Source organism: Cynocephalus volans, chromosome 1 (genome assembly GCF_027409185.1).
Source record: "Cynocephalus volans isolate mCynVol1 chromosome 1, mCynVol1.pri, whole genome shotgun sequence".
Taxonomy (NCBI): domain Eukaryota; kingdom Metazoa; phylum Chordata; class Mammalia; order Dermoptera; family Cynocephalidae; genus Cynocephalus; species Cynocephalus volans.
In genome coordinates, this window is record NC_084460.1 from 31224752 (window position 1) to 31241274 (window position 16523).

Below are 16523 nucleotides of genomic sequence, written 5' to 3' on the forward strand. Positions count from 1 at the left end.
ACATTATTCTAAGCAGTCACAAAAAAACAAATACTGCATGATTCCAGTCATATGAAGTACCTAAAGTACCCAAAATCAAAGAAACAGGAAGTAGAAAGGTGGTTGCCAAAGGCTAGGGTAAGGGGAAAGGGAATTAGCATAGAGTTTAAGTTTTGCAAGATGAAGAAGTTCTAGAGATCTGTTGGACAACAATGTGAATATACCTAACACTACTGAACTATACATTTAAAAGCTGTTAAGACGGTAAATGTAACGTTATGTGTTTATCACCACAATAAAAAAATTAATCTATCATTAAAAAGAAATAAGAACCATCAGTGGCTGCTTAAGTTAGTGAGCAAAAATATATGATGAGAAACAGGATATCTGCACAGTCTCAAAGTATCTCCTTATAAGATACTAATTACAAAGGGAAAAATACTAACTTTAAAGTGAAAAAAACTGACAGACACAACTTAAACCAAGTGATCAAAGTTAACATCACCAGGAATAAGACATACTGGCATCATGTATCCCCTGATTTGATGCACTGAGAAGGGAACAACATCACTTTTGCTAGAAATGCATAATCTCAATTGTAATTATGAGAAAATACTAGACAAACCCAAACTGTGGGACATTCTACAAAAAACTGACTAGTACTCTTCAAAAGTATCAAAATCTTGAAACAAAAAAGAAAAATAAAAAATGTAAGATTGTGGAAGACTAAGAATATATGACAACTAAATGCAATATGGGATCCTGCATTTGTACCCCAGACCAAAAAAAAACGACATCAGTGAAAAAAACTGGTAAAACTGAAATGATGCATATAGATTAGTTAATAGTATTATATCAATGTTAATTTCTTGGTTTTGATAATTGCACTTATGGTTATATAAGATGCTAACATTAGGGGAAGTTACATGGGGGCTATATGGGAACTCTACTATTTTTACAATTTTCCTGTAAGCCTAAAATTATTTCAAAACAAAAATTTTTTTTAATAATTTTATGTATTTATTTATTTTTTGGTGGCTGGCCAGTATGGGGATCTGAACCCTTGACCTTGGTGTTACAACACCATGCTCTAACCAACTAAGCTAGCCAGCCAGCCCCCCTAAAATGTTTTTTAAATTTGCAGGTGGCCCTGTGGTGTAATGGTTTTTTAAATTAGATAGAACTTCAAGAGGTTATTTAAGAAAGACAGAGATGAGAATACAATGTCCCTAGCTCTTTGAAAATGATAATAGGATTATAGCATTGGACATTATCTTAGAGATCATCTGATACTATCACTCATCCAATAAAGGATTCCTTTACGTCAAGACCTTGACATGCAATCATCCAACCACTGGCTGAATATTCCCAGTAAGAGCAAATTTATTATGTGAAAATGCAACCCACACATTCCATTACACCAAAATTCTAATTAACACAAAATTCTTCCTCATTCTGAGCCATTACCTACCTCCCTGTCAGACATGTATCAGAAGGTGCCATTCTGAAGCAGAAGTTTACGAGGGACCTCAAAGACGGGAAGATATGCCAGTAGTCAATATGACAAAACATCCTGTTTATTTACATTGAATAAAATTACATCTGGTCAGCATGAGATAAACCACCCTGAGTTATTTACATGGATGCTTTGCTATAATGCTGTCTCAAAGCCTAATAAAACATCTGGTACATATCAGGAGCTCAAGAAATGTTTATTGATCCAAAGAATGGAACACAAGTCAGAGATTCATACAATGATTTCCTTATTCCCACCATCTACGAACACACAAATAACAAATGATTTAGAACTATATGATAAAGTTCATCAAAAATTTTCAGTATACAAAAAGTAACAGAACATAGCCCAATTCTGAAAAGAAAGACCTGCGTGACTACCCAAAACGGAAGCCTCTTAGGCACGGGCATACTCTTTATTCATTCAGCATACATTTAGTGCCTACTCTATGCCAGGCTTAGTGAAAAAATTAGGAAATACAGGGACAAACAAGACATCCTTAAAAGAGCAGAGCTTACACATTAGTTGGAGTGAATTTTAAAATATATATAAGTTACATAAATTAATCATATGATATATATAATTATATATAACAAAAGTAATTTTTAAAAATTGAATTAAATATGAAAAAGAAAGTTAACGGCTACAGACGCAAATCACATAAGTTGGTAAGAAAAATAAATTCCCAGTAGATGAGTGGAGAAGTGAAATAAGTATACAATTTTCAGGAACTAGAATACAATTGAAAAATATAGAAAAATGTATAAGCCTGATAGACAAAAACAAAGCAAAAAAAAATACCCAACTTGGGGGAGGTAATGATAAAAAACTAGTTATATATATGTGCGTACTCTAAAAAGTTCATGGAAAGATTCGTATTATCTTCGAATTCTATTTTTCATGAACTTTTTGAAGTACCCTCATACATTGCTTGTGGCAATACAAATTAAAACAACTTTTGGAGGGGCAAACTGCTCATACCCTTAGACACAGGGTACACCTTCCTTGGAATTTATCTTTAATAAATAATTTAAAATAAAAAAATATGTTGAGAAAATGGTAAAAAAAAAAAAAAAAAGCCTTAAAAAGCAAAAAATAAAAAATTTAATATCAAACAAAGGCTAAGTAAACAGAATATCATGCAGCCATTAAAAAGTTAACTATGGGCCGAGCCCGTGGCGCACTCGGTAGAGTGCTGCGCTGGGAGCGCGGCGACGCTCCCGCCGCGGGTTCGGATCCTGTATAGGAATGACCGGTGCACTCACTGGCTGAGTGCCGGTCACGAAAAAATGACAAAAACAAAAAAAACAAAAAAAAAAAAAAAAAGTTAACTATGAAAATCTACCTAAACAACATGAATAATGTCTGCTCTAAAAAGTGAAAAGGAAAAATAAATAAATAAATAAATAAATAAATAAATAAAAATAAAATAAAATAAAATAAAATAAAAAAATAAAAAGTGAAAAGGTAACAGAATATAAAATACTGTGAATATTTGTTAAGGTATTTGAAAAAATTGGTACATACACATACATAAGGGCTGGAAAAGAAGCAGCAGAGATGAAAATATTGATGTTTTCGGGTTTGAAATCATGGGTGATTTTTATTTCTTTGATTACTAAATTATCTGTGTGATTAACAAAATTCAGGAAGAAAAAAACCCCTCACAAAGGGTCCAAGGTAAACTACATTATAATGAGTCACGTGGTCAACAGTAAACCAAGGCCTCAAATAATTGTTTCTTGGATTTATGTTCATAAAAAGGAAAAAGAAAAGAAACATTTCCCACCCCAAATAAAAGTGGCACAAAGTGGCTATGAAAAAAAAACTGAAAAAAGTTAACTCTGAAATGAATATCTGGAAAAATTTCCCAACAGTAAAAATCATCAGACTGTAGCATGGTATCCTAGGCTAAGTTCCATTGCTGGGGTATTTAGAAGCAACGCCCTAGACACCGTACTGTAGGAATCAGTTCTGAGCTGGCACCACAGAGACCCAGTGGTCTCATTAGGTTTTTTCCATCACACAATTTGGTTGGCTAATCTATAAATACATGACATTTGCACATAAACACTAAGGTTTTCATACAAGCAAAAGAACAACAAACCTTACCTGGGAAGTACCAGACAGAGTCCTGCCCCACTGTCCTTGGGTAGGAGACACAGGTCCCAATCGGCTGCATACTGGAACCCACTGGGAAATGCTAGTCTGCTTCTTCTAGAGAAAGAAAAAAATAGTCTGTCAGGAAATTATATCACACTCTGTATGTAGAAGACAAAGAGTGTACCTGTGACATTGTAATATAATAAGAAATATATATCTGGTCTTCCTCTCTGGATCCTGGCACAGAGCTCTTAAAACCCTTGCTATTTCTGAGAGATAGGGGTGTTCTGTTACTCATAATAAGGCCATTTCAACCATACCTGAGTTTATGATAATAAGGTGACTACTGGAGGATGGGGGGGGCTTGTTGACAGTGGAACCAACCCTATGAGTACGGTTGGAACTATCACATCCATCCCCTGACCTTTACTAACCCCACCACCTCCGTGAGGAGAAAGGGGCTAAATATTTAATTAATCACCCAACGGTTGATGATTTCATCAATCATGCCATAATGAAACCTCCATAAAAACCCTAAATGACAGAGTTGAGAAAGCTTCTCATAAAGAAGACTGTCCCCCACTTCAGATGTCAACAGAAAGTAGTGTGTTCTCAGGCTACTCACACTTCTGTTCAACTTGGCTAAAAACTGGGGTTCCCACAACTGCCTCCTCAGTTCAGTAATTTGCTAGAATGGCTCACAGAACTGAGGAAGGCACTTTACTTATGCTTACCAGTTTATTATAAAGGATACAACTCAGGAACAGACAAATGGAAGACATGCATAGGACAAGGTATGGGGGTGGGAGGTGCACGGACCTCCCATGCCCTCTCCAGACAAGCCATCCTCCAAACACTTAATGTGTTCACCAACCTGGACACTCTCCAAACCCCATCTTAGGATTTTTATGGAGGCTTCATTGTGTAGGTAGATTGATAAATCATTGGCCATCGGTGACTAACTCGATCTAAAGTCCCTCTCCCCATGCCCAGGTAGCGTGGCCGAACGGTCTAAAGTCCCTCTCCCCTCCTCAAGGTCAGAGTGTAGTGGGAGGAGCTGACAAGTTGTTCCAACCTTCTATTCACAGGGTTGTTCCTCTGGCAACCAACCCCCATCCTCCAAGAGTCATCTCATTAGCATAAACTTAGTATGGTTGAAAGGGGCTTATTGTGATAACAAAAGACATTCCTCTCAACCCTACAACTTCCAAAGGATTTTGGGAGATCTGTGCCAGGAAACAGGGATAAAGACCAAATATATATTTCTTATATCACAATATCCCATCTAGATTGGTGAATGCATCCACATGTCAGGAGGTTGGTACACCCCAGTTCCACAGGGACAGAAGATACTACACTCTAGAGCCTTCCAAACCTCACCCTGTGTGACTCTCATCTGGCTGTTCATTTGTAGCCTTTATAATAACCTTTGTAATAATAGTAGTAATAAATAAAGTGTTTCCCTAAGTTCTGTGAGCCATTCTAGCAAATTATTAAACCAGAGAAGGGGGTCATGGGAATCCCAATTTGTAACCGAGTTGCACAGAAGTGTGGCTAACTGGGAACCCACTAATTTGTGATCAGTGTCTGAAGTTGGGGGCAGTCTTGTTGGACCAAGCCATTAATGTGTGGAGTCTGCACTAACTCTTGGTAGTTAGTGTCATAATTGAATTAAATTGTAGGACACCTAGCTGATGTCCATAAAAAACTGGAGAATTTGCTTGGTGTGGAAAACTCATGCATTTGGTGTTAGAAGTCTCATGAGTATAGAGGAAAAGTTTTCTTTTAGTACCTAAGTTTTAGAAATTCTGCCAGAATGGGGCACATGGAAGGAGAACTTCCAAAATGGGACCAGGACCAAGCCTCCCCACACTCATCTCTCCAATGATAAGATGTACTCCTGCCTATGCCTGGCTCCATGGATTAAAAGAAATCTGGTAATAGCTGACTCAAGCAGGGGGTATGGGCTCCCTCTTGGGAGAGAGACAAAATAAGCAGACTTCTGGCATTTTACAATTAAATTACCATTCAAATTATAGTTTGTAATGCCTTTTCATAAACACTGACTTATTTGATCTTCACAGAATCCCTTTATAGTAAGCAGTGCTGGAACTATCAACATCCCCCAAAAGATGAAGAAACGGAAGTTCCTTTAACGGTGGGAAAACACATGTGGGAAACTTGATTTCCAAGACAAAAGAGAAATTAAATGGCTGTTGAAGCTATGTCTGAGATTCAGTTTTTCGCTCTGGCATTAGCTGACCTCAGAAAGGTCTTTGGCGAAAGTGAGAGGCCAGGCTGGAGAAAGGGAGAGAGCACTGTCTTGCTAAATGAGAAACCTGCTTTGTTTTATGAACCTGAAATAAATTCCATTGTATAAATGACATCCATGAACACAGTGCTGGAAATCTCTATTCTAGGAACCAGCTCTGGGGGATCCAAGGGTTTCCTCTGCTTGAACTGTAGACTTGATAGGGCTATAGTAGGACTGGATACAAAAATTGTTTGAAAATACTTTGCCAAGCATAATGTATAGTACTAGCAGTCAAAGATCTGAATTTTAGTTTAAACTCAGCTACTCTAACATGGTCTTTACAAGTAATTTAATCTCTGTGACACAGTTTTCTCATAGCAATTATTAGAAATATTTATGAGCACTTAGTATGTGCCAGGCACTTTTCCGGGTACTTTATATATATGAACTCACTTAAACCTCAAATTTACCACCCAATGACCTACGTATACATTTATACAGATAAGGAAACTTAGCTATCAATAGGACAAGCAACTTCCCAATGTCACATAGCTAATAAACAGCAGAGTTAGGATCTGAACACATGCAGCCCAACTTCAGAATCCATGCTTATTTATAGGGTGAAAGGGTAAAATGAATATCTCCAAGATCCCTTCTATCTCTAACACTATATGACCTAGTCTTGAACCAACTAAAACATAGCATATTGTGAAAAGAGCTATGTATTTGGAGTCAGAAATGACTGATTGGACTCTTGGCTCCACTGTTCATAAGCTACGTATTAGATAATAATCCCTGTGAGCCGTGGTTGCCTCTTCTATAAAACATAAAAATCCCTACTTCTCCAGATTTAAAAAAAAAATAACAAACGTACCTTGCAGTATGTCTCGCTCGATATTAAGTTGAATCTGAAACTTCATTTCCTCATGAGTAGGCAGGAAGGGGCAAGGGTAGGGTGTGGAAAGACTTTAGAATTTTAAACCTACAGATGCTCACTAAAGTGTCTCACTGTTCTAAAATTGCGTAACTGTTCCTAATAGACCATTCATAACACCTTATATTTCAAATGAAAAGTAGAGCTGAAAATATTTTATTTCAGCTGAGGTTTAATCTATTGTAATGGTTTTTCAAATCAGAGACAGTTACCGGTGTTTTGTTTTACTGACAGATTTACCAGAATCATTCAATGTCAGATGTTCCTTTCCTAAAAATGTAAATAGGGGATAAGATGAAACTTCTATAAATTCAGAGCCAAAAGGAGAAAAAAGGAAAAAAAAAAAAAAAAAGCAAGAGGAAATTACAAGTAGGGACAATGCAAACTTTTGGAAGATTTTCTGAAGCATTTCATCATGTTATTTCCAATGTCAACAAAATTTTTCTCTGTAATTTTGGCTGTACTTGGTCTTAGGCCAATACTTTAAATCAGTTCTTATTAGAAGGAACAATCAACTCTTAATCCTTCTCCAAACCTCCAACAACAATTCCTGTCCAAATCCTTAACTGAAACTGCTGAGGTGCAGCAAAAGTGTTTGAATCTTGAGCCAGCCATTAAACAGCAGTGTGACCCTGAACTAGTTACTCAACAACCAGGGCCTCCATCTTCTCTTATGAAGAATGGGAATAAAGAAAGCTACCTCACAGGAGTGTTCAAGGAACATTTGCAGAAGCACTTTGATAACAGAAAAATATACACAAAGACATCATTCTTATGAACAACTGTCACTGAATTATACGTATGCTCCTCTTATCCCCAGCAAACTGTCACAGAAGCAAGAACCATTTTCTTAAAATATTGTTTTGAACCTGGCATTCATTCCCTTTCTCAAAAGCTTGCAGGGGCTCCAAGGGCCTCTTTAGTCAAACTTACACACCTGATCTTTACTGGTATTTACCAACTGGACCCATCTAGACTCATTGTAATACTTTCATACCCTGCTTTGTACTCTCCATTCAACAGTTCCAAAAACCTGACTCAGATTCTCAGGTTTGGGAATCACTGCTCTGCTCCACACAAGCTAATCCCCTTGTATTCATTTCCCCTGGATTCTCTTCTTCCCTCCTACCCAAACTACAAGCTTATTTGCTTCAAAAAACCTCCCTAGACTCCAACTTCTGGTTCTACTGACTCTACCCCATCTATCTTTTCTACCTCTCCCAATACTTAATTTATAAATATAAATCTGTAGAAGTACTTATCTTTATCTTACAGGCACTAATATATCAGGCCTGTAACAATTAGCACACCTGAACTTCTCCTAAATTTCAGAAAAACATTTTTAGCCACTCCCAGTGGTAAAAAATTATTGCTTTAATTTAGCATACAGTTACTAAGTTTTATTGTCTTTGCCTCACCAACACTTCAAAACCAAAATTTTAAAGATGGGCTTTTATGTTTTTGTTTTGGACTCATTGTTAATTGCAGGTGATTTTATATCAGTATTTCAAAATATTCTGACATCCTAGCTCTTTTACTGACTACACTTTAATCAGTCCACTGACAGGCCTGTTTCTGCATGTGGTTTTTAGGATACATAGTATTTTCCTTGGCTCACTCATGAGCTAGAAAAGGCTTTACAGGTGCAGTCGATTCTTGATTCTCATTATTCGCCATAGTTATGTTCTATAAAGTCAATGCAAATACTAAGTTAGCAAATAATGAACCACTGCTCTTAGGGAAAATACAAGGTTAGGTCCCTGCAAGCATCTTTTCATCAACTAATCAATACATAGCCTTGATTTGTGTAAGTTTCTGTTTAAAGAAACCCTATTTAATATATACTGTTGATTCATTAATACTGAACTCACAGACAACAACACTATAACTCACTGTACTCCTGAACAAAATTTATCTAACACACATATTTTCCCCATAAGGCACATCACAACCTTCTTATACTTAGCAACACTAGACAGCACTTCAGCACTACATTTGGGGGCCATTTTACACAAGGAAATCACCAAGAACAGAACAAAAATGCAAAAAATATGGCATTAAATAGCCCTTGAAAAGGATACTTGCTTATGAGAGCTGAAACAAGAAGCCAGAGTTGTCCCCTTATTTGACCTCAGCTGGGAATGTGCACATTAGCAGCTCAAATTTCTCACCCTTCTGCATATGTCCACAAATGACTGTGACAGTGTCTGAGTATTGAGTTTAGGGTTTCAAATAAATTTTAGCAACCAGGTAAATTCATGAAATACAGAATCCATGAATAATGATGATAGACTATAGTCAAAAAATCTACTCTGTTAATTCCCCAGTGGTGCCTATATTCTGAAAACCATGGATACTAACTCAATTCCATAGTTCAAAGAACAGATGTTACTGTAACAAACTCTCCTGCAAGTTACAATGTGGCATGGTACAAAAGAATACTCCCACAGACAGGAGAAGAGAATGTTCAACCATTCCTTTAAAAATTACTCAATACACTGCCTGCTCCCACTTTGGTAAGAGTGTCCAATCTGAGCTTTCAAAAGATTGATTACATACAGAAAGGATTTGAGCAAATCAGTAAATATATTAAGTGTAGCGGGTCAGGTTTCTATCAGAGAAAGGAGTTAATTACAGCAAGGCAGAAGGGAAGAATAAACCCTGTGGTACGGGATTGGATTTAGATTAACTGATGTAGGGTTTATTATATACAGATAAAGAAATAGATATATGTATATTTATGTATATGTATACACACACACACACATATCCTACCCATGTCCTGATTTAGCCTGGAAACAATGACATCCCAGAAGCAGTGAGCACATGTAGCACTCAGACTTGGTTTCTAAATAGCAATATCCATTAAAAGGAACTAGTCTCCTCTGGAGAAAAGTTGACTCCGAAAAGGGACTGGTGTTCCTCAGAGCCTTATTCACAAAGAATTGGCATTATCTGATCTGTCTGACAGTTCCTTAGAAGACTCTATTTGCAAGGATGTTTTAGAACTAACCCAGTGTGAAAAACCTTTTCCCCAAGAGCACTGGTTCAAAACAAATAGGGGTAATTATTTAACTTCATGACTTTCTGAGGTAATGGGTAACAACTGGGGAAAACAACATGCTAACCAAAAACCTTAAAAGAAAAATCTGGGGAATGAGATGTCCATAGGGGCTTTAAAAAGCTCCAACATATGGCTGGAAGGGTAACTCAGTTGGTTAGAGCTTTGTAACACAAAGTCAAGGATTTGGATCCCCATACCTGCCAGCTGCCCCCCTCCCCAAAATACTCCAACATATTCCTGGGAATCTAGGAGGCTATGCACATACACAGGTCCATGCACATACCCAAAGCTGTCCACGTGCTCAGGAAAGACCTGAGAATGCCTCTCACCTCTGACTGACCTTGAGGCTCTATACAAGAAGGAAGTGAAGGTGAAGGCAGAACTGCCAAATGCCTGGCAGTGTTGAAGGTGCACCCCAATATGCATATAGAGCCCCTCAGCAAAAACTGAGAGACTTATTATTAGTTCCAGGCATTTAAGAAAATTTCTGCTCAGTCATATCTGACCACTAAACTAACTAAGCAGAGACTTCTGTGGCCACACACAACAGAGAATACAGATGTTACAAAATTAATTCAGAAAAGTCACTAAACAAAAATATAACAACAAACTCTGGAAAGAGAAAGAACCTGATTTCTATAATTGCCACATTATATCATTTGAAATGTCTGGTTTTCAACAAAAAAATTATAAAACACACAGAGAACCAAAAAGTATGGCCCATTCATGGGGGGGGGGGGAAGCAATCAACAGAAACTGCCTCTAAGAAAGTCCAGGTATTAGACTAACTAGACAAAGACACTGAACTGCTATTTTAAATATGTTCAAAGATCTAAAGGAAAAGGAAACTATGTCTAAAGAACTTAGGAAAGTATGAGAATGTTGTCTTTATCAAATAGAAAATATCAATAAAGAGAAAAATTATTTTAAAAGAGCCAAAAGAAATTCTGGAGTTGAAAAGTACACTAACTAAAATGACACATTCACTAGAGGGGCTCAACTGCAGATTTGAGCAGACAGAAAAATCAGTGACCTTGAAGATAGGTCAACTGAGATTATCCGATTTCAGGAATGGAATAAAAAGGACATAAATAAAATTTAACAGCCTCTGAGATCTGTGGGACACCATCAAACATACCAAAATATATATAAGGGGAGTCTCAGAAGGAGAGGAAATAAAGTAACAGAAAAAATACTTAAAGAAATAATGGCAGAAAGCAATCCAAACTTAATTAAAAACATTAATTTAGAAATCCAAGAAGCTCAACTAAATCAAAGTAGGATAAACACAAAGAGGTCCACAAACAGACACATTATAATCAAGCTGTTGAAAGACAAAGACAGAATCTTGAAAGCAGCAAGAGAAGCAACTCATCATATACAAGGATTCTCAAAAACATTAATAGCTGATTTCTTCTCAGAAATTGTAGCAGCCAGAAAGCAGTGGAATGAAATATTCAAAATGCTGAAAGACAAAGACTGTCAAACAAGAATTCTATATGCAAAAAAACTATCATTCAAAAGAAGAAAAAAATGAAGACTTCCCAGATAAACAAAAACTGAAAGAATCTCTCAATAGCAAACCTGCCCTACAAGTCTGCTAAACACTTAAAGGGAGACCTTCAGGCTGAAATGAAAGGACACCACACAGTAACTCAATTCACATGAAGAGATAAAGTGCACTGGTAAAGGTAACTACATACGCAGATAAAAAATACAGTATAAATGTATTTTTTGTTTGTAATTTTTTTAACTTTTCTTTTTAATTTAAAAGACAACTACAAAAAGCAATAATTATAAATCTATATTGACAGGCACACAATGTATAAAGATGTAATCTGAATGACAGTAACAACACAAAGTGGGGGAACAAACATATATAGAAACAAAGTTTTTATTGAAATCAAGTTGGTATTAATCCAAACTAGACTATTATAAATTAAGATGTTAATTGTAATCCCCAATCACTAACAAAATAGCTCCAAAAATAGAGTAAAACCTTATATCATATATAAAATTTATCTCAATATAGATCAAAGACCTAAAATTATAAAAACTTCATGACACTGGATTTGACAATGATTTCTTGGATATGACACCAAAAGAGCAGGCAACAAAAGAAAAAATTGATAAGCTGGACTTCATCAAAATTAAAAACTTTTGGGGCCGACCCCATGGCTCACTCGGGAGAGTGCGGTGCTGGGAGCACAGCAGCGCTCCCACCGCGGGTTCGGATCCTATATAGGGATGGCCGGTTCGCTCACTGGCTGAGCTTGGTCACAAAAAAGGACAAAAAAAAAAAAAATTAAAAACTTTTGGGCCGGCCCCGTGGCTCACTCAGGAGAGTGAGGTGCTGGGAGCGCCAAGGTCACGGGTTCGGATCCTATATAGGGATGGCCAGTGTGCTCACTGGCTGAGCGTGGTGTGGACAACACCAAGCCAAGGGTTGCGATCCCCTTACCGGTCAATAAATAAATAAATAAATGAAAAGTTCCCCTTTTAACAAAAACAAAAAAAAATTTTTAACTTTTATGCATTAACAGAGTGAAAAGGCAACCCATGGAATGGGAGAAAATATTTGCAAATGATATATCTGATAAAGGATTAATATCCAAAATATATAAAGAACTACTACAACTCAATCGCCAAATGAAAATCAATTAAAAAATAGGCAAAGAACTTGGACATTTCTCCAAAGAAAGTATACAAATGGCCAGTAAGAACATAAAAAAAAGCTCAGTATCACTAGACATTAGATAAATGCAAATCAAAACTACAATGAGATAACACTTCACACCCATTAGAATGGCTACTATCAAAAAACAGAAAATAACAAGTGTTGGAGAGAATGTGCAGAAATTGGAACTTTTGTGTATTGCTGATGGGAATGTATAATGGTACAGCTACCACGGAAAATGGTATGGCGATTCCTTACAAAATTAAACACAGAATTACCATATGATCCAGCAATTCCACTTCTGAATATATACCCAAAAGAAGTGAAAGCAAGGACTGGAACAGATATTTGTTCACCCATGTTCACAGTAGCACTATTTGCAATAGCCAAAAGGTGAAAGCAACTCAAGTTCCATTCGTGGATGAATGGGTCAACAAAATGTGGTAAACACATACAATGGAATATTATTCAGCCTTAAAAAGGAAATTCTGACACACTGTGAGACTGTGGAGTGTAGCTTACTCCATCTTGAAGCCCTAACCACTTGTTATGTCCTTTGCGCAAACTCTGCCCACAAAAGTTATACAGTAACTAGGGGTAAGGTAGAATAGGTAGAAACAGCTTGCTGACTACAAAGAAGGAACTTAATGATTAAGTACTTGTATAGAAACAGACAGTCCAGCTACCTGCATCACAAGACCACCAAAGACAGTAATCATTGTCCTAAAACATTTGGAGTTAGTGATGTTAGCTTGTTTCTTATTTAGTAATTGCCTCTTTGCTTTTTCCACTGCTTTGTGTGAACTGCCTATGCAAACCGGGGTCAACCAAGAAGTTGCATGAAGAAACCTTGCATATGCCTCTGGGTCATCGCCCACCCAATCCATCACCCTATATGTAAGTTACCCTAATAAAATTCTTTGCTTTACTGCATGGAATTGGCTACTTTATTTTTCAGTCTCGATACCTTCTCAGTTTGGTGGGCATTTTTGCCGTCGACTCACCTTCAGACATACATGCTAAAATGTGGATGAACTTTGAGAACATTATGCTAAACACAAGCTAGACACAAAAGGTCAAATACTGTATGATTCCACTTCTATGAGGCACCTAGAGTAGTCAAACTCATAAAAACACATAGTAGAATGATGGCTGCCAGGAGCTGGGGAGTTATTCTTAATAGGTATGGAGCTTCAGCTTTACAAGATGAAGAGTTCTGTGGATGAGGGTGATGACAGCAGCATAACAATGTGAATGTACTTAATGCCACAGAACTGTTCACTTAAAAATGGTTAAGAAGGTAACTGTACTTTACCACAAGTAAATTTTTTTTTAAAAGTACAGGGTGGCTTTCTGCAATTTCAACTATTCCCAAAGAAAAGCAAAAATAATCACCAATGCCCAGGACAGATCATAAAACCATAAGCACGTCCAGTTCTACTGCCCAAATGTCCAGCTTCTCTGCTGGAGCAACTCAACAATAGCAGTGTTTTAGTTTCCTCCTTCTTCCCAAACTCATCATTAGTTCCCCATCACTGGAGAAGGGAAAAAAATGGCTGACAAGACAGTAAGAGGAAAAGGTAAGGCAACAATAACAAGAATGTTTAAGAATACTACCTCTCGGTGGTTCAATTTTCTTATCTGTAAAATAGGGAAAATAATATGTCCTCCTTTCCAACGGGCTGTTGTAAATATTAGGTAAATTTATATATAAAGTATTTAAAAGTGCTTAGCACATAGTAAATGCCCTACAAATGTTTGCTATCAGTATTTTTGCCCAGGAAATTCCAGCAACATTTGGCCTCAACTACAACCTGTATCTCAGCTCTCTCTCTTTCTCTTCTAAGCACCAACTGTTCAACAACTAAAAAAAAAAAATCTCCAACTGGATATTCTCAGTGAAGGAAGGACACTGCTAGCAACCTGGTCATCCAAGCCAGACTTGAGACTCACTGTTAGACTCCTCCCTTTTCTCACCCTCCACATCTTACCTCTCACCGAACTCTGTAGACTGTTTCCTCAATAACTCTTGAAACAATCCTTCCTCTTTAACCAACCTTCCTTTATATTATGGGCCTTCATCACTTCTCCTAAGATTACTTATGTAGCTTCTGACTGGTCTTGGGGACTCTAACCTCAGTACCCTTTGATTGATCCATCCACAATTGCTGTAGGAATCTAATAAAACAAAAATCTAGGCAGAGGTATACAAGTAGCATTCACTATATTGTAGGGTTTTCTTTTTCTTTTTTTTTCTTTTTTTAAATTTTTATACTTTTAAAATAAATCTTTAAAATTTCAATTAAAAAACAAAAGAAGAAACAAGTCTTCCCCTGGTCAGTGGTGGTTGGGGGAAGGGGAGAGCAACAGGAGATAATAATTGCACAAGAGCACAGAGAAAATTTATGGAGTGATAGATATGTTCATTATTTTCATTGTAGTAATGGCTTCTCAGGTGCATACCTGTGTCAAAACTTAACAAACAGTACAATTAAATAAGTGCAATTTACTGTATGTCAATTATTCCTCAAACTCAAGAAAAAAACTTAAGAAAAAAAAGTAAATGGATTAAAAAAAAAAAACCTTTAAAAATAAATTTTCCCTTGCTTAAAATACTTCAATGGCTCTCTCCTGGCTTCAGGATAAACATCAAACTCCTAACCACGACACACAGGCCTTGTCTCCTCTACAGCATTTCTCCACAAGTGCTCCTGAATCCAGCCAAACAGATTTACTTACAGTTCCTTGATCATCTAGCATTATTAGCATAAACTAATTCTCCTCTATGCCCTTTACCCCCTTCTCTACCTAATGCCCTCTCACTTAGTTCAAGCATCTCTCCCTTGTCTTCAAGTATCTCTCTACTCTGCTCCCATAGCACCTGGTACAGACTTCTATCACAGCATCCCAAGTACTGAATTAGTAGTTTTCTATCTCTCCTATTAGACTATAAACTTGAAAGTAAGGTTTTTGTTTTTCATGCTCAGTGCTTTGCACAGTTCCTGGAATGTAGTAAACACTCAAAACAGTTGCTGAATTAAAAAGAAAAAATCATTTAAATATAACTTATGTCAATTGATTCTCTGATCAACCCTAGCAACCTTACCAATTAAGAAAAACAGAGGCTCAGAGAAGTTAGATGACTTGCTCAAGGTCACACCCATAGTAAGTAGTGGAGCCAAACTTTCAACCAAGGCTCTTCAGACTCCTGGACAGGTGCATTTTCCTGTATTTGTGAACTCCTCACAGTGCCTAGCCCAAATGCCTCTTCAGAGTAGGTGAAAAATAAATACCCGCTACTTTCATGTTTACTGCCACTTTCAACTAGTCCTAAGAGAGTTTATGTTGCTTTATCACACGTTACGTTATAAAATATGATAAGAAGACTTCAGGGAGTCACAGTATAAAGTGAAAGTGACTTTCCTTATATAAACTTCAACTATAAAAAATAAACTGGCATTGTACCAAAAAAGATAAACAGAAAAGGATAAATAGGAAAAAAAGATCCAACTAATAGAGGGTAGATGGAGAGGTGGTTTCCATGGATTCTACTACCTAGGAAGAAAGGAACCTGCAACAGTCCACATGTTCAGGGGCAAGAATATTTAAGACAGCTAGGGCAGCCACTAACTGCCAAGACGCATCAAGGTGTTTGTTTCAGGTCTCTAGCCCACAAAACTTTTCATCTTTTCCCCCAAATATTCATCTTAAAATCTAAGTTAGAATATCCTAGTTGCCATTTCCCCAGCAGTCCTCAGATCTGAATCAATTTCTGCCCTGGCATCAACAATTATTTCACCATGCGAACTTTTCTGTAGGTTACAGGAACTATTCTTAAAACAAATATTTATTGAGTAGCAATTGAGGGTACTGCACTTTGCCAGGCTGGCAAGGAATACAAAAAGCAAAACTGCAGTCCTCCTAAGCCATATGTAAAAAGATTAAAAACACGAGTGTAAAGTAACAACTCAAAAGACAGCAGAGGCAGGAATAGTG

The 16523-nt window shown here is 37.0% G+C and overlaps 1 protein-coding gene across 1 annotated transcript in view; it reads right to left on the reverse strand.

Annotated features, from left to right (window-relative positions):
- LOC134376418 (ubiquinol-cytochrome c reductase complex assembly factor 1) overlaps positions 1-16523 on the reverse strand; it is a 91849-nt gene that overhangs the window by 74363 nt on the left and 963 nt on the right. The window contains exon 2 of the mRNA XM_063094982.1: positions 3608-3712. Within this exon, the coding sequence (XP_062951052.1) occupies positions 3608-3712 (105 nt within the window). The remainder of the gene's footprint in view (positions 1-3607; positions 3713-16523) is intronic.